The sequence below is a fragment of the Anabrus simplex genome, chromosome 7 (genome assembly GCF_040414725.1).
Source record: "Anabrus simplex isolate iqAnaSimp1 chromosome 7, ASM4041472v1, whole genome shotgun sequence".
NCBI classification, from domain to species: domain Eukaryota; kingdom Metazoa; phylum Arthropoda; class Insecta; order Orthoptera; family Tettigoniidae; genus Anabrus; species Anabrus simplex.
The window spans coordinates 7,569,593-7,595,084 of NC_090271.1; the positions used below are offsets into that span (position 1 = coordinate 7,569,593).

Genomic DNA, 25,492 nt, shown 5'->3' on the forward strand with positions numbered 1-25,492 from the left:
AGCGTGGTCGAGCCAGATCGAGCAACACGGAATTCCCTCGTGACGTAGGCTTGCATGTGCGCTAAGAAGGAGTGTGTGTTAGGGCTCGAGCCACAATTCCGTCTGCACTCATTCACGTTGATATTCACCTTCCGGCACTACGCGTAGAGTAGAAGTAGAGTCATTAGCGATAGCGTCCATTCTACAGAAATACATACGTACCGTAAGTCATAGTGGACGCATCAGTTTATTAAATCTATATATGCCCAGAATTACTTTTTTTTATCAAATGGAAGTGACTGCTCGACATGGCGATGAGCTCTGCATAGTGATAGTATTTGTGTGGTTTTCCTTTCGTTACTTGGTCGCTACTTCCATTTTTGGTTCTTCTGAACATTGTATGTATCATTTTAATAATATATTCTGTTCAGTTTTATTATAATGCTATATTTACTATTTCTCCTACATAATAAACAAATGTGAACAGACCTGAAGTCCTGCGTCTGATATAATATAACTGGGTTTTTTGCTATTGGTTTTACATCGCACCGACACAGATAGGTGTTATGGCGACGATGGAATAGGAAAGGTGTTAGGAGTGGGAAGGAAGCAGCCGTAGCCTTAATTAATCTACAGCCCCAGCATTTGCCTGGTGTGAAAATAGGGAAACCACGGAAAACCACTTCGAGGATGGCTGAAGTGGGAATCGAACCCACCTCTACTCAGCTGACCTCCAGAGGCTGAGTGGACCCCGTTCCAGCCCTCGTACCACTTTTCAAATTGCGTGGCAGAGCTGGGGATCGAACCCGGACCTCCGGGGGTGGCGACTAATCACGCTAACCACTACACCACAGAGGCGGACTTACTTACATATTACGCCGTTTCATTTCTCAGGCGATAATATTACTCTAGGATAACAACCATATAATCCATATACTCCTATGCTGTGTAAGGGATTCAATGTATTCCGTTAATAATGTTAAGGCGTTATCATTATAAATATTATTTTCATGGTACGAAATGTAACAAGCTATTTCTGAAATTGCGGGTGAGGATATAGTTTTTTCAGTTGTGTTCCTGTACACACACTGGTTTCATTTCATTAGAGCAAAGAAGATAGCCACTCATCTGATTTAGTACAAGGTAATCACTCATAGATGGCAGGCCATACTCCTGCTCGAGTACTGCTCGACCTAGATCGAGCAGTGACGTCATCAGCTCGAGCCGCTCGAGCTGCGCTCATGCCCATCCCTACTATGGTGAGCTACTTCTGAGGTTAGGTTACTCCAAACAGATGTTACTCGCTTGACTCGCTTGCAAAGAGAATGACTATTACAGACAAAAGAGCAGCACATGACTGGTCACAGTGCCCCGTACTGCCATCTGGTATCATCATTAGAACTATCGACCAGCCATACTCAGCCATATATCGATAGAACGAGGAAATCCGCGGGAGTTTAAAATAATACGAAAATTACGGATATTGCTCTGAAAATCGGGAGATCGGAAGGAATGATGAAAAATCGGGAGTCTCGCGCTCAAATCGGGAGACTTGGCACATCTGGATTTCTCTATAAGAGCCTATGTATAGTCGCTATCTTGCCTCGAAAGTCGTAACTACTAGGAACTTGCATATAGTCGCCATCTTGTGCAATCGCCCCTAGGCCGTCTCGGGGGGAATCGAACTCCCGACTACGATCAATCCTTAAATGCAGGTTTACCGCTGCTCACCCGGTAGGCCTGCACAAACCAGCCCTTTCCCTATCCTTACCGGGGAATCGAAACCGGCCAGCTATCTCTGTAAGAGTCTATGTATAGCTGCTATCTTACCTTGAAGGTCACCTAGGAAGGTAGCGGCCGTGCCTTTGATTACGGTACAGCCCCAGCATTTGCCTGTTCCGAGTTCGATTTGTAACTATCATCCCGCTATGGATTTAAACCCGGAGACCTGCTGAACTGTGTCCCAGGTGAACAATGTAATGGAAGTGAAAAATGTTTATTGAAGACGTTATTTGTAAAGTGTGGTAGTATGTTTTATTTGTAACGACCTAACATGTACTGTGTAATATTTGTAACATATGGTATTTGTAAATAGTAGATTTCAGTTCTGTACTTACTGGAAGTATCCAGAAATGTTACATGAATTTTTGAAGCAGGGTGTGTTGTATTTTGTTGGTTATGCCTTCTAGAATATATTTTCTGGCTGTTCTGGAAAGGGAAGGTTCGCAAGCGTGTGTATTCGAGAATGTGATTTAAAGTTCGCGACAGGAGTAGGAATTGTGACTGGTGAACCTAGGAGGGGATGGGCGGACTCATGCATTCTGATTGGCTACTCCAAGGCCAGGGTTTACCTATATATAGAGAGCGAGGCAGCGTTCGTGATAATTTGGTCTATCTTGTCTTGTCTTGGCCTGGTCTGCCTTAGTCTGTCTGAAGTTTTACGTCGTGTGCGACGCCTCGCTTCCGGAATGGGCCACCTTCGGGTAAGCACTCTTGAATTTCGTTCCGGCTAAAATTTCCGTAATGTTCGGTTGCTATTTCGTATAGGAATCTGCCCTAGCCTAACCTAGATTCGTCAAATTAATTATTTATGACGCCTTAGCTTTTCAGCTGGGCTTGCCTGTTTGTTTTCAAGGCATTCCCATTTCTTCTTTCACTAAATATGTAGATTGTAATTTCTTCTTCTTCTTCTTGCGTTCCGGCCTTCTAAGGACCACGTTACAATTTCAATTGTTCCTCCTTAGTTGTTCTTTCCTTTTCTTCCAGTATTCTTTCATTGTTTCACTGTGTTTCTTTTTCCTGTCTTCAGTCCACTTTGTGCCTGTTTTCTTTTCCTTCCTCCCTTGGAATCCTTCCATTTGTAAGACTTTCTTCCTAAAAATCTTTCTTTCCAATAATTCTTCTTCTCGTATGTTGTTCCTTTCCAGGTCTTTCTTGACTTCTTGAATCCAGGTGGTAGTTGATTTCTTTTCCCAAAGGTACTTGAAGATTCGTTTAGTTAGTCTATTGTCATCCATTCTGTAAATGTGTCCAAGAAATAGCAATCTCCTTTTTCTTATTGTTTCTGATATGTTTTCTACGTTCTGGTAAATTTCATTGTTACTTCTTAATTTCCAAAACTCTGCAATTCTTGGAGGACCTAATATTTTCCTTATCATTCTTCTTTCTAATATTTCTAATTTATCAAGCTTGTAGTTCAGTGCTAGACATTCGCTGGCATAAAGGCATTCTGGTTTCACTACTGTGTTGTAGTGCTTTATTTTAAGTTTCCTTGATAAGCACTTTTTGTTGTAAGTATTCTTAGTTATACCGTACGCTCTTTCCATCTTTTGTATCCTCTCCTCTATAGCAGATTTTTCTAAACCATTTTCTTGAATTGTCTCACCCAAATATTTGAATTTCTTTACCTTTTCTATTCAACCAATATCCGTTGCTAAAAACTTTGGGGCACTTTTTATATTCGTCAAAAATTTTGTTTTCTCGGCAGAGATTCTCAAGCCTGTCATGTTGGCTGTCTTTTCAAGGAGATTGACTTGCATTGCTGCATCTGTAAGGCTTTCTGAAAGTATGGCAAAGTCATCTGCAAATGCTAGGCAATTTATTGCAACACCTTTGTTCTTCTTCCCCAGCATGAGTGGCAATATTTTAGATTCTTTCAGTTTTTCATTCCAAATTCTTACAATTTTCTCCATGACACAATTGAAAAGGAGTGGAGATAGACCATCGCCCTGCCTGACACCTGTATTTGTTTTGAAAGGTCGAGATACTTCACCCATAAATTTTACTTTCGAGATAGTGTCTGTAAGTGTTTCACGAATTAGGTTTGCCAATTTAGTTTTAACTCCAAATTCACGGATTACTTTATCTAGGGTTTCCCTATCAACAGAGTCAAAGGCTTTTTTAAAGTCAATAAATGTTACAACTATGTCTTTGTAATTTAATATATTTACCTTGGGGTTTGCCTCTGGTAGTTCAGTGTCACTTGACGTATACTAGAGTTTTGGAAAGTACGTTTACTTCACTGTAAATTGCATTGTACAACTAGATTTGTAACTAGATGATAGTTGGTTGGGAATATTGAACTTGTACCTAGATATTGTCAAAGAACCTCTAAGTTATGTGTACCACAGAGCATATAGTTCGTAAGTTGCAAGTTGGCGGATTTTGTTCGGAATTTATTTGTAAAATCCATTTGTAAATATTTTTCAAATCTAAGGATCACGGTTGATTGATTTCAGAAGCTGCAATCTAAGCCATGTCCATGCCCTCGGTAGGTCCTAGCTGTTTCCACTTTCCTGGTTTATTGTCCACTAGTTGGTCCTACTGATATTTACGTATGTTTTGGTCGTCGGAGATCCGCGTAATTTCAGCCAATGTTTCTGAGTGTGTAGTGGTTTCTGATATTGTGTAGTTGCTCTTCCCTTCCCCCCTTTACTGTTTTAGTGCTTTGTTTTGTGTAACCACTGTAGTAGCGGTTACAGCTGAAAACTGCAATGCTGTTCAATTACCAAGGTAATCGGGCAGTCTACTCTCATCGGTTTAATTCGCGGTTCTTAACAGAACAAGAACGGTGTTCACACCGACAGAGATAGGTCTTACAGTGATGATAGGGACAGGAAAGGTCTAGGAATAGGACGGAATCCCTTGGCCTGACTAGGAAGAGGCTGCTAATAGTCGCTATATTGCGCATTACTCCCTAGGCCATCAAAGTAGAAAAATACATTTTGAATAAGCCAGCATCGAAGATGCTAAGTTGTAGACAGATAACGTTGAGGTAACAGAATTTTGTCCTGCAGGCCTACTAGGTAATAATCTCAACTCGGGAGAACATTTTTTTATTGGACTGCATTTTTACAATATTCCTCTTTCCAATGAATGTATATTAGCGAGCCGATGAACAGTGCAGTGGTACGAGTGTGTAAGCAGAAAATTGACACCCGTTTTCCTGTGGTGAGACACACATGTGCTCGCTCGTAGGAGCCTCGCTGCTCACTTCTGATATATATCACGCAATGAGCAAAACACTCTCTTTACTTATCCACTGAATGTATATCAATTTTAAACAAGATAGTGGCGATTATTATTGTTTAAGAATGTGATCCATGTGAAAAAATTCCAACACCTCAATGTCTTTGAAAACTGTGTAGGAACATAAAGCCGATATTATTGATGTTTTCTAAACATGATTGCAAGTAGAAATACGACAGTCAGCAACCTATTATGCAGTTTTGATTTAGCTTTTCGTAAAATGTGTGATTTGCTAAAAATTAAAACCATGGAGGACTTTGGCTGCTCAGTCTATGAAGGCCTGTGGTCAGCACTGGTCCTCATTACAACACGCTACTGAGAAGACGGGAGTGGTGTGTTAATCTGTCTTACCATTTGCTTTGTATTTTCCCTACTTCGTCATATATCATGTGTGTTTTCTTCAAAGAGTGTTTAAGGTTCTGTGATTGTGATTTTAGCGTAGTAGCTTTGTAATTCGGTTGACATAGCTATCAGCGTGCATTCGAAGATAGCAGGGTTGAACCCTGCTAATAATACTCATATTTTTATTATGTAAATTTCAAGTAGCATTATGTGTTAATGTCATTCCAACACACCTATACCGAGCAAATTGGCTATGCAGTTAGAGATGTGAAGCTGTAAACTTTGCAATTAGAGTAATAATAAATGTATTTTTTATATTGTAAAGTTCTAGTAGCATTATGTGATAATGCCATTCCAACACACCTATACCGTGCGAATAATGATGAATAGAAAGGGAACAGAGTTTGAATCCCTACAATTTATTTTATTCTGTTATGGTAACTATTGGGGAGCAAGGGCTGATGATGCGCAATACACAGCCTCTCTCAACCAAATGTCAAACCGAACCTTCCCGTGGTGCTCCCTGTTATCACAGATTGGGTCAATGGCGACCGAGTACCGGCGATATAATTGAAGTATACATTGTTAAGAAGAGGAGAGGAAATGCTCTTTCTTCACCAACATCTGTGTAAGGGCCAGTGCCTTGGCCTAAAGGTGGCAGCCCCACCAAAACACTCACAGTTTATGGGCCAATAACTCGTGAGCTCTCAAAGAAACAGAGATGAGAAACAGCCGGACAGACAAAAAGTTGACGACCTTTGGCACGAGAGTCCGCTGGCGAAAATTCATTGAAGCCCTATGCTCCTGAAGGAGCCATAGGAAATAAGTCAAGAAGTCAAGTCACGGTAACTATTGTGTTTGCGTTATAATCAAGGTAAGTTTTTCTGTTCAGAACACGATAGGAAATGTATAATGTCTAATATTAATGGTTATGAATTTCATGTTTTTGGTCCGTATTGAACTGAGAATAATATATAAGTAATAATAATAATAACGTAAATGTTTCCACCTTTTCAATACAATATATTCACAAAATTACAAAATTATACGGTACTAGTTTCGACCCATCTAGGGGTCATCATCAGCCGTATTGGAGCAAAGATCATTTGTGGCGAAATCCTAAGACAATATTATTTTTTTAATTTTTTTTTTATTTTTTTTTTTTTTTTTTTGTCTTAGGATTTCGCCACAAATGATCTTTGCTCCAATACGGCTGATGATGACCCCTAGATGGGTCGAAACTAGTACCGTATAATTTTGTAATTTTGTGAATATATTGTATTGAAAAGGTGGAAACATTTACGTTATTATTATTATTACTTATATATTAATGTCTAATAGTCAACATGTTTTGTCTTGTCAGATGGGGACATACACATTTGCTTGTCCTTCATTCAATTCTATATTTTTGCATGCGTGCTGATTGCAATCGAAAAGGAAAAATATGAATATATAAAAAAACTGAAGAAGGTATAAAAGTATTACCTTCTCCTTACTGCATCCTCCTCCTACTTCTCCCTCCTCTTTTTTTATCAATCGAAAAGAGTAAAAAGGGTAAGTACAAACTTATACGTCACATCAATTAGGAGGTGAAAAGAACAAGAGGACAACGCTACACCATGCTTTCCAGTTTAATACCATAATGGAAGTATATCTGGTAAAAGGTAACATTTGACTAATCCTCTTATCCATTATTCTTTGCACACTAGACTAGGAGATCGTCATCACTTAGATCTTTAATTGTATTATTAACAAAATTATAATTTCTAATGTTGAGAAGGGCAGCTTGCTTTAAAACTGTAATCCTCTCTCCAAAAATAGTGTCAGGAAGGGACCATGTCGAGAAGGGCAGCTTGCTTTAAAACTTGAATCTTCTCTCCAAAATAGTGTCAAGAAGGGCAGCTTGCTTTAAAACTATAATCCTCTCTCTAAAAATAGTGTCGGGAAGGAACCATGTTTAGAAGGTCAGCTTGCTTTATGTCGAGAAGGGCAGCTTGCTTTAAAACTTAAATCCTCTCTCCAAAATTGTGTCGGGAAGGGTCATGTCGAGAAGGGCAGCTTGCCTTAAAACTCTAAGGTTAAGCCCCCCCTGGTTATGTCCCGTTCAATTTTTCAAAAATTCCGCAGTGTGTCTAAGTCCCATCAAGGTAATTTAAATTCTGCGCTCCCTCGTGGTTAAGGTGGCAGCAGTGAGGTTAGATCCTGTTAAGATGGTAGCACTGAGGTTAGCTGCGTTCAAAACAAGTGCACGTGGTTAGGACTTGTTATCTTGACAGCTGTCAAAAGCACATGGATTTTAAATTGCGTGCCACCAAGTGCATAAGGTGGCAACAAAGAGTTTAGGGTCTGTTAAGATTGCAGCAGTGATGCTCACTTGTCCAAAAAATGAGGTTATGGTCTGTCAAGATGACAGCTGTCAAAAAAGCACGTGGCTTTGTTTACAAACAATAGCACGTGGTCGTGACGCCACGGTCACGTTGTCATGACGTAATAGGGTCAATGACCTCGGATGCTGACTCAGCTGCAAAAATGCTGACACGGTGTTTTAGAACCGGCCTTGCCCTACTACTAATCAGAAATAGATGTTGTCAAGGTAGGGCCATGCAGGAAGTATGTCATCATTGTGGGTGAATCGGTAAGCTACCAGACATCTTTAAAAATGGGTTCAAAGTTTGAATCCAACTCTACACAGATATTTATGAAGGTTTTATCACCTACATTTTACCTACATATGGCAAAGCATCACCTGTGAAATGATTTTGTCTAAGCATGTTCTCTAGTTCTGTGAAAAGAGGTCACAACACAAATTTAACATAATATTGTTATTACTAATCTACATGTGCCAATTGTGTGCGGCAAGTATGGAAAGTGAAAGTGTAACATTTCTGTAAGTGAGCAAAACTTTTGAGAAAAATACTTCCTTTCCATCCGAGTCTCCAGTGACAGGAAGAAGCTATTTTTAGATGTACTTGTAGAGACTGGAAAAATCCATCTTAACATCAATGGATGCATGCTGAGCCTTGCGCAGGCCATCTGGTGTATCCACTGAGAGTATGTTTTCTTATTTTAATGTTTTAACAGGTCAGGAGAGATCCTGCTACCGTATGCGACCGTCTGGCCGAGGGTTGGGCGGCCAATACCAAACCCGACAAACTAGGGGAAGACCAACAGCTATGGGTGGAGGAGTTTCCCCTAGAAGGTTTGATGTGACCCTTGTGTAGGAAATGACATAAATTCATCAGCTGCTGCCTTGCAGTGAGGTAGGGGACTGCCAAAGGCTAAGGAAGAATACCCCTGACAGAAAATCCCCAGCAGTGTTAGGTTTAGCAAGTCAACTGAAGGGTTATATCGATTGCTTTCAACTACAAAACGAGCCTCGGATCGCAAAACAAATACCGGATAGACACATCTTCTCAAACATCTGCAACGTATGATGACCGTAAGGCTGATGTTCAAGTATGATGTTTTGAGAAGAAGCCCAAAAGAAAGAGTCCAAAACACAGAATTGGAACATTAAATATCCTGACCCTGACTGGCAGAAGCGAGGAACTGATAGATAAGATGGAAAGGAGGAACCTCTGTATTCTTGGCCTGAGTGAGGCAAAGTGGAAGGGAAGAGGAACAAGAAAGCTAAGAAAAGGATACAAACTACACTGGAATGGAAACAAAACAGAAGCCAAAAATGGTGTAGGTTTTATATTAAGAGAGGACATTGATGTCATCAGTGAGGTAATATATGTTAATGAAAGAATTATTAAGTTGAACATCTCTCTTAACAAGAGTGTGCTGACAGTAGTCCAGGTGTATGCCCCACAGACTGGCTGTAACGAAGAGGAAAAAGAACAATTCCAAACTGATTTAGAAGAAGCTATAGAAAGAGAGGAAAATATCATAGTAATGGGAGATCTAAATGCTCAAGTTGGATCAGGCAGGCTTGGATATGAAAATGTACTAGGTCCACATGGTTATGGAGACAGGAACCCACAAGGAGAAAGTCTTCTAGATCTATGTGTAAGGAATGGCTTGAGAATAAACAACAGTTGGTTTCAGAAGCAGCTAAGTCATAAACTAACAAGATACAGTTGGAATGGAGATACTAAAACTGATCGATTATTTTATATCAGACAATGAAGCAGGAAAGACCATATGTGATGTCAGAGTTATACCAAGTGAAAGCCTGGACAGTGACCACAGACTTCTCCTCGCAACAATAAAGTACATTAAAATTTACAGACCGCAGAAATACAGGAAACCAAAAATCAAGACATGGGAGCTAAAGAAGGCAGAGAAACAAGCTGAATACACAAAAAAACTGACCAATAAATTACCATCAGATGCATTACAAGAAGGCAACATTGAGTGGACTAGATTCAAAGAAAGCATTGTTGGGGCTGCAGTAGAAGTTTGTGGTAAAACTAATAGCAAAATGAAGGGAAAAGGAACTCCTTGGTGGAACGATCGGGTGAAGATTACTGTGAAAGCGAAAAATGAAACCAGGAAAGCCAGAGACAAGGAAATGCAAAAAGGAAGTCAAAGGAATGAATCTAGAGTAAACAAACTGCAGCAGAAATACAGAGATCAGAAGCTACGAGTAAAGAAAATTGTGGCCGAAGAAAAACAGAAAGCTTGGACTGATTTCACAGATAAACTAGAGCAAGACAGCAAAACTAATTCTAAACTACTTTACCGAACAATACGAAATATAAGAAGAGACAATGAATACATCAGCAATAGAGGAACCAGATGGTAACATAGTTAGGGAGGAGACAGAAATAAGGAAGATCATGAAATCCTATTTTGATAATTTATACAACAGTACTGGGAAAGACTCCAATGATGTAACCATGCAGGTCAGTTTAAGCTGCAATGATGAGCCTGACCAAGAGAGCCTGCCAACATGGAAGGAAGTAGAGACTGCCCTTCATTGTATGCCCAAAGAAAGATCAACAGGATTTGATGAAGTCAGTGCAGATATGATCAAGGCAACTGGTGCAATAGGAATACAGTGGCTTCATAGAGTAATTAATGCAGTATGTAAGGATAGGAAAGTCCCAAATGATTGGAAAAAGGGAATAATAATACCTCTCTTCAAAAAAGGAAGCCGGAAGAAATGTAGCAATTATAGAGGGATCACTTTATTGTCTCATGGTTTGAAAATATTCGAGAAAATACTTGAAAAAAGGCTAAGGAAAATAATAGAACCACAACTACAGGAAGAACAATATGGATTCAGAGAACACCGATCAACTACCGATCTCATATTTTGCACTTAGAATACTGTTAGAAAATCATTGGGAGAAGGGCAAAAACTTAACACTAGTGTTTTTGGATCTCGAAAAAGCATTTGATAGTGTTCCAAGGAAGACTATATGGGAATGTTTAAGAAAGAAGAATGTACCGAAAGGGCTTATCCAGAAAGTTAAAATGCTTTACGAAGACTGCTGCAGTTGTGTACAGATAGGAAACGGTAATTCTGATTGGTTCCAAACCACTAAAGGAGTGCAACAAGGCAGTACCCTTTCACCATTACTTTTTATCACTGTCATGGATGAAGTCATGAAAGAAATTAAGCAGAAGAACAATATGGACATCAATGCATTTGCATTTGCAGATGATGTAGTAATTTGGGGAAATACAGAGAAGGAAGTCCAAGAGAGGCTGAACACCTGGAATGAACATTTGAAATCTCACGGATTAACAATAAATAAATCGAAAACTGTTACTATGTCTGTCAACAGGCAGAAGAAGAAAGGAAAAATAATGCTGGAAGGTACACAGCTGGAAACAGTAGACCAATATAAATATCTTGGGTGCATCATTTCAAGTGATAACAGAATACAGCATGAGATTAACAACCGCATTCAAAAGTCAGCTCAGTTTTACCATCAAGTTCGGAACCTCCACTGGAACGAACAAGTTCCCTTAAGATCAAAGCAGATTCTATTCCAATCATACTTCACCCCCATACTAACATATGGCCTAGAAACCTGCACAACAACTCAACAAGTGGATAGCAAACTACAAGCCGCAGAAATGAAGTTCCTACGTACTATGGTACAGAAGACAAAAAGGGACAGGGTAAGGAATGAAAGAATAAGGGAGGAAGCTGGTGTGTACCCATCCCTGAATGAAAAAGTGACAAGGGCCCATTTGAAATGGTTTGGCCATATCAAACGATTGGACGATGGAAGGACAGCAAAACAATGGCTACACACAGTCGTGGCCGGAAAACGACCGGTAGGAAGACCAAGGAAGAGATGGCTGGATCAAGTGAAAGAGGACATAGGAACAAGAGGAGTCAGCTGGGATGTCGTCTTGAGAGAAGAGTGGTACATGGACAGACAGAAGTGGAGAGTGCTCGTAAACCACACCCGGGCAACTGGAGTGGAAAACTGATGATGATGATGATGAACTTTGTATATGTTAATTCCACAAGACAGTCACTTGCATCCACATTTGTTTAGAGTTTCTGGAAGTAGTTCTTTTCATCTATTTGTTGCTAGTGTTTTCTAAGTTACTCATTTTCCATTTTTGAATTCTGATTAGAGATTAAGAGATTAAGGTTTTACAGATGTCTGGCATCTTTGAGTTAGTAGCATCATGGGGATTTTGAAAGCCTGTGCACACTCTCATTAATGGTTCTAATTTGTGTATTTTTCTGTAATTTTTTCTTCTAAACTGTAGACATGCACTTCCTAATAAGTATTGTTATTTATTTATTTCTTTTGACTTTCCCCAACTGGAAATTGCCCCTGAGGACAAAGTATACAAAAAAAAACAAGATAAACATTAAAAGTAATTTGAGTTGATTATACAAACATAAGAGTTGATTATATAAGATTAATTAAGCACATTTGATGCATCAAAAAGTTTGGGGGATATGGCTGGATAGAATACTTCAAGGCATTCACTACAACTTCTCTTATTAAGGTTAAAAGGCTTGCAGAACATGACGAAAAACAGAGGATTGGTTCCTCTAGCACCATCCATTAATCCGATGATGTCCATATCATACAACTTGTTTTGTTGTTGATAGAATGGGGCGGTTAGTTCATATGTTGTTTTCTTTTCTTCACGTACCTCATTGGATTGTGTTTTGGACGTCTCGAATCCGATCGTCGGATCTATTATAAAACCCTTTCGGTAGTCCTTGAAGACTACCATGTCATTTTGATGGGTGCTGTCTGTAACAGAGAGACCGTGAACCTCCTTAAAGACTGCAAAGCCTGAGTCTCTAACAACTGAGGAATGGCAGACCATATTTTATGATGCCTTGTATTTTGTAGAGCTTCCCCATGGGAGCAGTAACCGAGGACATGAGCAAGCGTCACACCACTTATTGGTTCTTATTTTCCGCAGATCTAAAAATCCTCAGGTAGAACACCTATGTTGAAGATAGTGGTTCTTGAGACTTGCAGTATTTTTTTTACAAGTTGCTTCACGTCGCACCGACACAAGATAGGTCTTATGGCAACGATGGGACAGGAAGGGGCTAGGAGTGGGAAGGAAGTGGTCGTGGCCTTAATGAAGGTACAGCCTCAGCATTTGCCTGGTGTGAAAATGGGAAACCATGGAAAACCATCTTCAGGTCTGCCAACAGTGGGGTTCGAACCCACTATCTCCTGAATACTAGATACTGGCCGCACTTAAGCGACTGCAGCTATCGAGCTCGGTATAGTATTTTTAGGAATGTGATCAATAGTTATTTGAAGGATTCATAACAGGAGAAAATATTTCGCTCAGCTTGAAAATTAATCCCACCTAATGTAACTGAACACCGAGAAAATATGATGTAGAACTTTTCCCTATGGTGTCTGGTTATAAATGTGAAAAACTTAATTCAATCAAACTATGTATACTCATTGAGGATTGTGTTATCAGGTGCATATGACTTCATGATCATTGCAAGTAGTTGGGATTTATAGGAAGATTATTATTAACATTAGGTCTATCTGCATGCACAAGAATACATTATTTCCGCTCCTTTATGCCATATACATATTTATCGAATTGACGGATAATAATGGGGATGCTCACAGAGAATTGGATTTTTAATCCAAGTCCTGTGGAACACTTTGTGAGTATCACTTCAAGGTGGGAAAAACTAAAGAGCCATTTTACTGTTTTCGATAGGGCAAATATCAAATATTAAGGGAGGTATCATCACCGTCAGAGCGCCATGCCAGTGGTCAGAGATTACAGAAAATAAATTTCATTTCTCTGTATTGACACTTGAACTAGACATGTTTCGACCTGCCCCGAGTCATCTTCTGTAAAGACACTGAATTAAAACAACATTAAGGTTAAAAAGGTTAAAGGTTAAAAAAAAGAAATTGAGACCGTTCATGAAATAGCCGAGAGTAATGGATTCAATAGGAATTTTATAAATAAAATGATTAACAAACATACTAACAAACCTAAGCCACCCTAACAAAAGAACCCAGAGTGAAAGAGAAATTTAATACCTTCACTTTCAATATATATCGAACCACTAACGTCCCTAAAAAAAACAGGACATAAAAATAGCTTTTAAAACTAGCAACACCAATGCAAAAAATAATCTTCAACTCACACACCGCAAATAGTAATAACAAATACACCGAATCTGGAGTATACAAACTTGAATGTCAGGCATGTCAGTCAACAGGTAGGAACTTCCTAACAAGGTACGCAGAGCACCAGAATGCTTCTCGGCAATGAGTAATCACAATAACGATCACAATCACAGCTATACTACATTAGATCAAGTTTTTTTAGATTCTACAGCAAGAATAGAAAGGTCCATTGTTTAATATTTTAGAGAAAATATACATTAATATCAATGATTAAATTCTAAAGGAATTGAAATATATAAAAGTCCACCTGTTCAATATACGTTTGCCATTTGATAAATGGTCTGTTTAAAAAGCTACATAGGACATGTTTTGACTTAGCCTAGAGGTCATCATCAGCTAAAATAACAAAAAGAAGAAAGACATATAACAAAATGTGGCAGAATTAAGACAGCAGTGAGGAATCGATGGACATTTCTTAATTTATTGTTTAAAAACTTTTTTTTTTTTTTGGTGTTGTATAAGATATTATCTGGTTTGGACTGTTGAACTTGGAAGAATTCTGTTTTGTAAATTTTTTGTGTTGTATCAAAATTATCATTTGCCAGTGAATTTTAATTTTGTTGTTGTTGTTAAAATTGTGAAACAGAGTGTACCTACATGTGCTGTTCTAGAGGCACATGTCTTATTACGTAAAAGAATTATCTTGAACATTTGTCAGCGAAAATGAAGAGAATTCTGATTGGTGAAAATAGGATCAAATGTAATTGGTGAGTGTGAAAGTCAAGGGTGAAGCCTGTATTTTGATTGGTTCCTTTGGTGGTTGCACCATTTCCTCTTTCTCGATCTTCAGTGGGAACAAAGTAGTCTCTGTGTCTTTGATATCTGACAATCCTAGAGAGCGGACGCGTCCTGTCATGGGATATCGTACCTGTTTCAGGGTAAGCACTGTTTCTTCTTTTATTTCGGACTTTAAGTTCATTAAATGTAATAATTTCTTTTCTTGCCCAGCAATTTATCCATAAGATTCACGTTCACCGCTAAAATTGTCAAAATGTCTTAAATTTTCAGTTAAGATCGTGTACATTTTGTTTGTTCTTTTTAAACCTTGTAAGTAATATATTACAATGCTTGGTAAAGCTAAAGGTTCCATCTATTCAATACATTATCATAATGGTCTGTTTAGAACATCACATATTTATTTAACTTATTGTAAAATACATCTTTGGGACTGGTTTTGGCAATCCACTATGCCATCATCAGCCATTGAAAGTTTAATAGCAAGGAACATTCAAAAAAGTAAAATTATGCTGTAGAATCAGTATAGAATGTAGGCTTGGCATACTTTTAACAGCAAGTCCTATTCTACATGAAAAACATTAAAAATAGCTAGATAACATTGACCCATTGTACTATACAAATAACATGTCTTTTTTGAAAAAATACAGTATTATTTGGTGCGTCTAAAATTATTTTGTATATGATTGAAAAAGTCTATGATTTGGTGTAGCTTATGTACAAGAAGTTCATATAAAATTGATAAATGATTCTACAAAACATCTGCCATTATTAAAGCACAGTTTTTTGGTTCCTCATGATATGCGACTTATACTGTTTGATAACATATACAGGTTCTTCTTTCTTAAAAATTATTAACAAAACAGTCTATGTTTGACTATTATAAGGAGTAGCAGATTTCTGATATGTTAGTATTTGAACCTTGCTTCGTAATATTTTTTCAATATAAATAACTGTTTGGCTGAGGCCGAAACTATGGTTGAGATCTTGAATATTATTTTATATGCCAGGTGGAAGTGGGCAGTAATTAGTATTAATCTCGAACCAGCACGGACCTAAAAAGGAAATTGTAAATTGAGTATGAGTTATTGAGAATGAAACGCGGTACTATAGGAAAGAATTGAAGATATGAAACTCACCTCAGGTTGAATGTAACAGCATGTAGAGAGAGTGAGGAACAAATGCTGAATGTCAAACGACAGCCGGCTGGCTCAGCTGTGAGGGGAAGGGGAAGTAGGAGAGGTTGCGGTCGCGTGTATCTGTGTGTCACAGGGGGGCGTGGGCTTTGTCGGGGATAGTAAGCTAGCGCGCTACGTAATATTTTATGTACTGATTGTAGGTTTTTCCAAAATATCATTTAGATTGTAATTGGGATTGTAATATTGATCTAGAGTAATGTAACATTGCTCTGTTAGGTCTAAGAGTGGGCCTTTATTTATTGTTTCGATGATGTCCAAGTCCTTGTTGATACCGTAAAAATTGTGTTTGTATTCCTGTATGTGCTGGCCTATTGCCAAAAATTTTCTATACTTTATGGCATTGACATGTTCAATGTATCTGATATTAAATGATCTCCCAGTCTGTCCAAGGTAAACACTGGTACAGTCATTGCAATGAAACCTATATACACCTGATCTATCAAATGGGTTTTGTACATTAACTGATTTGGAATTGTAGAAAATGTCTAAATTTCTATTGTTAGTTTTGAAGGCAATATTGACATTTCTTTTTTAAAAAATATTGGTTAATCGGAAGATGTCAGAGTTAAACATATGTTTTTTTGTTTTTGTTTTGGGTGTTTCTTTTTGCAATTTAGTCTTGGGTTGGTGTTAAAATTTATAAATTATGCGTTCTATAAAACATTTGTTGTAGCCATTATAAGATGCGATCTTGCGTATAGTGTTGAGTTCTTTTTACGTTCTACCGGGTGGTACAGCTGCCCCTATTCACGCAGTTTTATGCAACCCGCAGATTATAGTCGAACCTAAAAATATTGACCTTGACTACTCACTACAATGTCCGCTCTTACAACGCTTTCCATAATTCGTTTATTCGTGTCAAGCAAATCAGCATTAATGATAAAATACCGATTGATGTTAAAGAATCGTGAAAATTATGTGTCGCAGAAACGTCCTGTACAGAGAATATTATTGGTGAATGACTAGAAGTAGCAGCAACACAACAGCGCTAAACAGCAACCCGTGATAGCCGAGCTTGCTAAAAGTTAGAGGAGAGTACCGGTGTTCGTTAGTAGGCGGTTCGAGTCCTGTGTACGACGAATATTTTTATTGCGTTGTTGATGTTCGTGAGAGTCGTGTTGTTGACGACAAATCTAAATCATGATCAGTTCTCATATTGCAGGTACTCAGCTATGTTTGTTTTTTAAGGAGCTCTTAAAAGAGCTATTTGCAATAAAGTGAGATTGTACCGACAGCGGTGCGATGGGCTTATGCATGGCCATTCGATTAATGAAGCAAATGTTCAAAATGACCACCTGCTTCGTTAATGCACATCTGAGCACGGTGGAGGAGAGACATTCTTGCTTGCTGCAACATATGTGGTGGAATCTGCCTGCAGGCTTCCGTGATGAGCCGCCGTAAATGATTCGGGCTCTTAGGCTCCTGCTCATAGACTCTTTCCTTTAAATAACCCCAGAGGAAAAAGTCGAATGGAGTAAGGTCAGGTGATCTAGCCGGCCATGTGACCGGACCCCCTCGTACAATCCATCGTCCAGGATATGTCCTATGCAAGTGGTTCCGTACTGCCAACGACCAGTGTGGGGGAGCTCCATCCTGCTGGAACCACATCCGTAACCGTGTCATAAGGGGCACATCCTCCAATAAGAGTGGGAGGTACTCACGAAGAAACTCTAGATAGCGTCGTCCCATGAGGTTTCCTTCGAAGAAATATGGTCCAATTATCTTGTCACCTAGTATCCCGCACCACACGTTGACGCCCCATTGTACCTGAAATCAAGCTCCCCTGATCCAGTGAGGATTTTCAACGCTCCAGTAATGGAAGTTGTGACGATTAACAGTTCCGTTGTTGTGAAATCTGGATTCATCACTAAAGAGAATGTCCATTAAGAAATTCGCATCAGCTTCAACTCTTTGTAATATCCATTGCGAAAATTCTATCCGTTTTGGAAAGTCATCTCCGTGAAGTTCCTGGTGCAGCTGTTGATGGAAAGGGTGGAATTTATGGCGGTGCAATATTCGCAGTACAGATACATGACTGATGTTCAGTTCATTTTATGGCCCGTGAGCTTGTGTGCGGGTTGTATGCAATTGCATTTTGAACAGCTTCGTCGTTATTTCCAGACGTCACTGGAGCATCCCGAACGGGGCGTAATGTATGAAATGACCCCGTTGCACGCAACCGTCTTTGAACACGTCGAAATGTATCTGCAGTTGGCAGCCTTCGTTCAGGAAATCGTTCTTGATACAAGCGTCTGGCTTCCCGTGCATTTTGCCTTGCTTCTCCATAAAGTAGTACCATATTCACATAATCATCCCGTGAATACATAATGTTTGCTTTCTCAATGGCTGATGATGGCATAGTGGATTGCCAAAACCGGTCCCAAAGATGTATTTTACAATAAGTTAAATATGTGATGTTCTAAACAGACCATTATGATAATGTATTGAACAGATGGAACCTTTAGCTTTACCAGGCATTGTAAAATCTTGAGTCAATACGGACAAAAAATGTTTTTAATACTACATTGTAAGTAATATGTAATTTACTTATTCCTCGGGTTTGCCTGCTGTACTACTGTATGTAGTGTATGCTCATTACGGGAAGCGTTTTAGGTACCGGCAGTGATGCAAGCTTTCTGTGCCTCTGTGTTAGGGCCTTTTTTTACTACCTTGTGTTGATTGGGATTGGCCCTCATTTAAATCGTCATGTATCGTTGGATACTTCTTTTTAAAGTTGATATTAAAATTTCTTTGGTGCTTTGCGCATGTCTGCAGACGTTAACATTTAAATTTACTTTATAAATATCTTTGAGATTTTGTTTGTCCTTTGTATTATGAGTTTTGCTTTGTTTCTTTTTAAAATCAATAACTGTTATTCAAGAGTAATTACCCTCTACAGTTTCTTCCATTTACCTCGCAGGGTTTCATGCCTCTTTCCACATCCATTCTGTAGTTGTCATGTTTCCCAACTTCTTGTTTACGTAACGCTTCTGTTGAAACTTAAGTGTATTTCACTGTGTTCATAACTTTATTATTATTATTATTATTATTTGATGTTAATTGTGTAACCAAGAAGTTAGCGGTTACACAGAAAACAGTGATACATAATAAATTTGAGGTAAAATACAATCAACAAATGCAATGGAAATCTGTGTTAAAAATGTACATAGATTCAAAACTTGGACGAACTTCGCTGTAAGTGTGGGTCCAGCCGTATTTAATACACTATTGGTTGGCTGGAGGAAATACTTAAAAATTGTGAATACAGTTAGATGTTGTTCTATTTGCCATGCTTCTGGAAACAGAGTGATCTTTTGAAAAATACGTCGCATTTCTTCATGAGGAACACAAGTATAGCTAGGATCTAAAAGTGAAAATAAAAAGCCACGTATGAGAACGCAAAATAAAGTAGAAGTAAGAGATAATACAAAGAGTCGCAAAATATTACTCTCGTCCTCTCTCCATATATCTAATTATATGTTCATATAGAGGGTTTCTTTGTTTGTTCGTATCATTTAAATTCCAATCCTTATTTGTTAACTTATCAAGAAGGATGTAATGTTTTCTAAATTATTCATAAGTCTTACTTGTTTATCCTGTTAATAATTTCAAGGTCCTGTTTAATGTTGGTGAATTTATATGGAAGTATTAGAAAGGTAGAAAACAAGCTTAGCAAATAAAACGAACAACTATGACGTCTCTAAGTGACAGTTAGCACCCCCCTCCTCTCGAGAAACGACCGATGTCTCCCCTCTCCCCGCCGAGCAGTCTATAACACGTTGCTACTATACCAGATCGAGGACGGAGGACACAGACCCACACTCAAGATGGTGGGAAGTAAAGATGTGAATCCAGACAGGGGAAAGTTAGGATTTTTCAGAACACTACCCTCTTTTTTTTTCCTAAGAGATAATTCTAAATGCAACACTTTCGAAAAAATGTTTTAATTATTTTCACTTATTTTCTGCCGGTTACAGATCGTGTTATAAGCTGCCCAATTATATGGTCTATGGACATAATAACTTCTAAACACATCCCAACATTGAGCTGCAAGGGCGTTCTAAGAATCTACCTTTGGCAATAAGCAAAGCAAGTTAATCAGCTTTCCACAAGCCTTCAAGCACAATATGAATGGGACTTAAAAAGAAGATTTTAATTCCTCGACTGGAGGCTGACATATGTTTTTATTAATATTCTAGCTAAGTATAAGTTTTAATTATACTTCAATAACATAAGTACAGTAGTTATTTGGTGAATAGTTAATCAGTGCTTGTCAAATACGTTTCCAAGCAGAAGCTAAAAAAGACACTTAAAAGACATTTGTATGTTCTTAATGGAAGAAGAGAATCTTTTAACAATATTTTAGTTATGGACAAGTTATTAATCACTTTTTAAACATTCCCCCCAACCCCCGCCCACCTCAATCCTCCTCCCCCCCCCTCCTCCCAATAGACAATTTTTTTTTAAGTTTCCCATGAGAAATTTTCAAGGCTAACATGTTAACATATATTGTGCATACATTTACCTTATTTATACCTAAGCTTTTGTAAATATAGCTGACAATGACTGCAAAGCAGTCAAAATATATACTATTTATGGAAACTGCCAAAGGCAAATACAAGTATCAATTAGTGGCTTAATATTTCTTTGATCGTTAGATATACATTAATATCAATCGATACAAGTATAAGAACCCGGCAGGTGATTTAAATGAGATAAATGAAAAGAGAAACATGCTGTGGGAAACATTTATTCAATCATCTGTGAACAATATTGTAATGAGAATGCGCCCACAGCACATAAGATTCTCACAAGTCACGCCCTGTGTCTCCGTACCACTCCCTTCTGATATCAATATCCAGGTTTCACCGGTAAGAACACGGAAGTCGAGAGCAACAGTCACACAACGGTCGAGTGGGTAACAAAATGCAAGCTCTGATGTTTATTTATATGTTTTCTCATTAGCTTTTAAAAATGTCCATGGTTCCACTCACGGGAAGAACATAAACACATGATCTGTAGTTATCGTCTCCGATCCACTCCAGAGGCATTTGGACAACAAATAATAGAACTTTTGTTTAACGACAAGAGGCGATGCCTTGCAACGGTGGGAATCTTAACACACAAGATAACGTGCCGAGCTGGATCGACATGAACATTAAGCAAACATTTTAATTTAAAATTTCACACTTGGAATTTTAACCTTAATATAATTTTAATTAAGTGTCTTTACTGAAGATGACTCGGAGCGAGCTGAAACATGTCTAATTAATTAACACTCACCTTCTAAGATGATACTGATGTACTGTATAGGAAGATTAATACATACTTGTATATTTGTAAAAGGTCAGAGATACAATATGCAACCTAGAATGCAGGAAGAATTTAGCACAACTTCAGACCAGGAAGCGTACTGTACAATAAATTTGGAAATCATTCTCTCTCGACTTTGTTCAGCTTGATATAGATGTTGATTCCCATAGGGAACTTAAAATATTTGTCCTGAATGAGTAAATTTATAATACCAATATAATGGTCCGTTATTGGACATTATAAATTTTCCAGCTAACTCATTCTTGGTTGCCTGCGTTTCGCCCTCGTGTGCTAAGTTAGGCTCGTCAGTTGGGACTTAGCACACCACCCAAGATGCAAGGCTGGTGCATACCGTGGAGGCCACTGCATAGGCTACCTGAAGCCACCAGCAGTGCCAATGCACTATGTCTCATTTCCAAAAATTGATGCCGTGGCCTCCACGGTATGCACTAGCCTTGCGACTTGGGTGGTGTGCTAAGTCCCAAGTGACGAGCCCAACTCAGCACACGAGGGCGAAACGCAGGCAACCAAGAATGAGTTAGCTGGAAAATTTATAATGTCCAATAACGGACCATTATATTGGTATTATTTGTTCAGCTTCGTCGTGCTTCACGTTTCGTAGAAAAATGTCAGTTTAACACGTCATATTAAACGTGTCAATGGAGCCATGTTACTTTGCATAAATTCATGAAGGAAACACGTAATCCATTTCAAATTCCCGCACAAAGAACGGGTACAAATGCTCGTCTATATCTACATCTAAACACTCAACTGCTGAAATAAAGCTAAATAATACTTTGCAGTTGGCACTGATAGGTACTTATATTATCTCAGGTACCTACCTGACACCACAATTTTACAATGCTACATACAGGTATTCATTTAGCATTTGAGCAGTTCTCCAACTATATGCTGCCATCACTCATTACTTCTAAAGAGGTCGTACGAGTAACGTGTAATTTCAGCAATTTTTATAGTCCCGTCAATAAACAAAGGTTTAACTTATGATATCAATTCTTTAGGCTCTTTTTCATTTGAATGACCCTCAATCCAGAGAATAGTGCAAACTCTGCAGTACATACATACCTACACACACCGTCCCGTCTCCAATGAGAGCTATACCTCGGGCAAACTTCCCTGCTTTCTCTGTAGAGTCGAGACATGCGTGCGTGAACCAACAGTTACGACCCATATCATCAAAGACTTGAAAGCCCAGAGAAGAAGTCACCAGCAACAGTTGTTCCTTATGGACAGAACACCACTTGATCTGCAAGGAGATAGTCCCATCACATTACTTGGAACACACAAAATATATTGGTATTACCCGCTTCAGGAATCATTGCTCTTTTCTTGTGTCATGCAGGCAAAGAGGGGACTACTCAGCCACCTCAAGACATAATCTTTTTTTGGACACTAATAAATGCAATCAGTCTGAAGAATCTGTAATTTCATAGAAGGTATCTAATACAGTTTGTAGAAATAACTCTTTCTTATTCCCTTTTACATTCTCACAATTACAGTTTTGTTACAGGGAAATTAAATTTCTCTTTCTCTGAAAATCCACAGCCCATTTCCAGTCATGAGATCGGGTCAGGAATGGAATGAATGAAGCCCCCATCTAGCAGTGAGGATGGGAATTGTGCCGGCTGCCAAAGCCTGTTGCACTCCTCTGGGGCAATGATGAATGAATGACAGACGGAATGAAATGATAGTGGAGAGTGTTGCTGGAATGAAAGATGACAGGGAAAACCAGAGTACCTGGAGAAAAACCTGTCCCGCCTCCACTTTGTCCAGCACAAATCCCACATGGAGTGAGTGACCGGGATTTGAACCAGGGAACCCAGCGGCGAGAGGCCAGCGTGCAGCCATGGGGGCTTTCTCTCTCTCTGAATTAAGAAATTTCTGGACAGTTGAACTCCATAAATTTCATAAGATTCCATCTACAAACCAAAGACTTCCCAAATTCATCAAGATCAATTTTCTGGTGATGAAATCATCGTTTCTCTGGGCTTTCAACTTGTGCCCTCTGACTTTTACTTACTTTTGCTGCCTGTGACCTTGCTTTACTAAGAGGGAAAATTAAACCTCTAGTCTTCTTATTTCTCTGCAAAATGTTAGCACATTATGTATGACTAGAGAGTGCAGTAGTGACATCACTAAGGAGGTGGAAACACGTGACTAGAAATACAGTCCACAATGCAGTCACCACATTCTCCTCCACCTTGCCTTGGCAGCTGGTTCTGCAGGTCTCCACTGGCAATGATCCGTGACACGGGTAAAAATAAGCAAGACTAGAAGAGAAAGAACAGGGAAATCACAGAAACCTTCAAGGACTTGGGAAATGGAATGTTTTAGGAACTGGATCTGGAAGAAGGAAGCATAAAGACGTGACCGCTCGTAACCTATAGGTTACAAACGTTCCCCCAACCAAGCAATGCAGCCGGCTGCTTCTAGTTCTCCATGAATCTCATAGATGTCTCCAAGCGGCACTCTGCAGGAACCATTAATTTCTTTCCACCAGTGGCCTTGGCTGCCGCTAATTGCCCTAAGTATTCACACCGGAGGGAAATTAAGTAGATTTTTTAATGTATTTTAATGCATGGGTTACCTCTGAATGTGCATCACTTCGATTTTTAAATATATTACCTCTATTTGTTTTAACTATTACTTCTGTTTTACTTTGAAACCCATTCACAGTGTGAAGTGTAACTGAGCTCCAATTTAAATTATACATTTCCATTATTTCAGATTTGTGTGACAGGTATATTGTCTGGCTTATCAGATGATGATGATGATGATGATGATGTGGTCTTAGAGGGATAATGGGTGAGATTCAGGGTTTTTGAGCATTATCTTCAGCTCCAACTCCCAAATTAGTGGGAGAAACTGAAACTATCAGAGATTTTATAAGTTATATTGGTCATGACTTATTTATGATGAAATCTGACAGTCAAGACACAGAGAGTGAAGAAGAACATGAACATGTGGACAAAACTATATACCAAAAGATAAAGGCAGTTACGCCTCTTCCTCAAGTCAGCCTGAGAAAGAGAAAGGCAAAGCACATGCCTGAGATCCCTGAAGGTGGAAAGCCTTCCCAATGTGAAATGCCGGGTCAAATGCTCAGGATGTTAATGTTCTTGTGTCTTAATGCCAATAGAAATTGCTTCAAAGTGTTCCATGATTTGTGAGTACTCCAGTGTCATTTGACGATGTTCTCCTTTTTAACACATTGGTGACAAGCCCCGAGAGTTTGTTGGCCGACGAGAACTGTCGTTTTTATGGACCTCGTGTTTCCCTGATTGCTGCTACAATTGCCAAGGCCTTCCGCAAACACAATATAAAAACCATGCTTGGCACCATCACTAAAACTACTCACAGTATGGGACAAATTGTCCCCACATCTACATCCTGGAGTATACGAAATTCCCTGTACTTGCAATAAGGTATACATTGGCCAAACATCCCGGTCCATTGGTACTCGTATCAAGGAACGTCAACGAAATATTTGTCTCAACCAGCCAGACAAATTAGCAATAGCTGAGCACGCTCTATCGTTGGGTCATGATGTCGTGTTTCAAGATGCTCGAGCTCTTATCCACACTAGACACTGCAGGTCCAGGATTATACAGGAAGCTGTGGAAATACGTAGAAATCCTAACAATTTCAACAGGGACACTGGCTATCAATTAAGTAATATGTGGTTGCCAGCCATTAAGGATTTACCTAGGTAGTTCCCTTCCCTGACCTTTCACTACTGTTATTTCGTTTCGGTGTTTTTCAAATTCGTTCGTTCTTCATCACCAGATGTTTCATTGCAGGCTTGTGTCAATGACATACTTTCATATGCGCGTACTTCTGTTCTGTTCTGTTCTGTTACGGACTATGAATTTCATGTTAAATCTGTATTGATGGTTAAATTTTTTACAAAATTGTACAAAACTATTTTAATCCTCCTGGTCAATACTATATATTTCATGTCCAATTAAGACGAAACTTTACACATAAATAGACAGGTTTCAACCCGGCATTGGGCCATCCTCAGTAAGACATGTACAGTAGAACACCGATTATACATTCCTGGAAACTACGTTTTACCGTATTATTTGTTCAAATTACACCGAGCTCGATAGTTGCAGTCGTTTAAGTGCGACCAGTATCCAGTAATCGGAAGATAGTGGGTTCGAACCCCACTGTCGGCAGCCCTGAAAATGGTTTTCCGTGGTTTCCCATTTTCACACCAGGCAAATGCTGGGGCTGTACCTTAATTAAGGCCACGGT

At 38.9% G+C, this 25,492-nt stretch overlaps 1 protein-coding gene across 1 annotated transcript in view; it reads right to left on the bottom strand.

Annotated features, from left to right (window-relative positions):
* Nucleotides 1-25,492, bottom strand: part of LOC136876853 (WD repeat-containing protein 54) — a 240,518-nt gene that overhangs the window by 140,261 nt on the left and 74,765 nt on the right. The window contains exon 2 of the mRNA XM_067150611.2: nt 22,298-22,478. Coding sequence (XP_067006712.2) covers nt 22,298-22,478 — 181 coding nt within the window. The remainder of the gene's footprint in view (nt 1-22,297; nt 22,479-25,492) is intronic.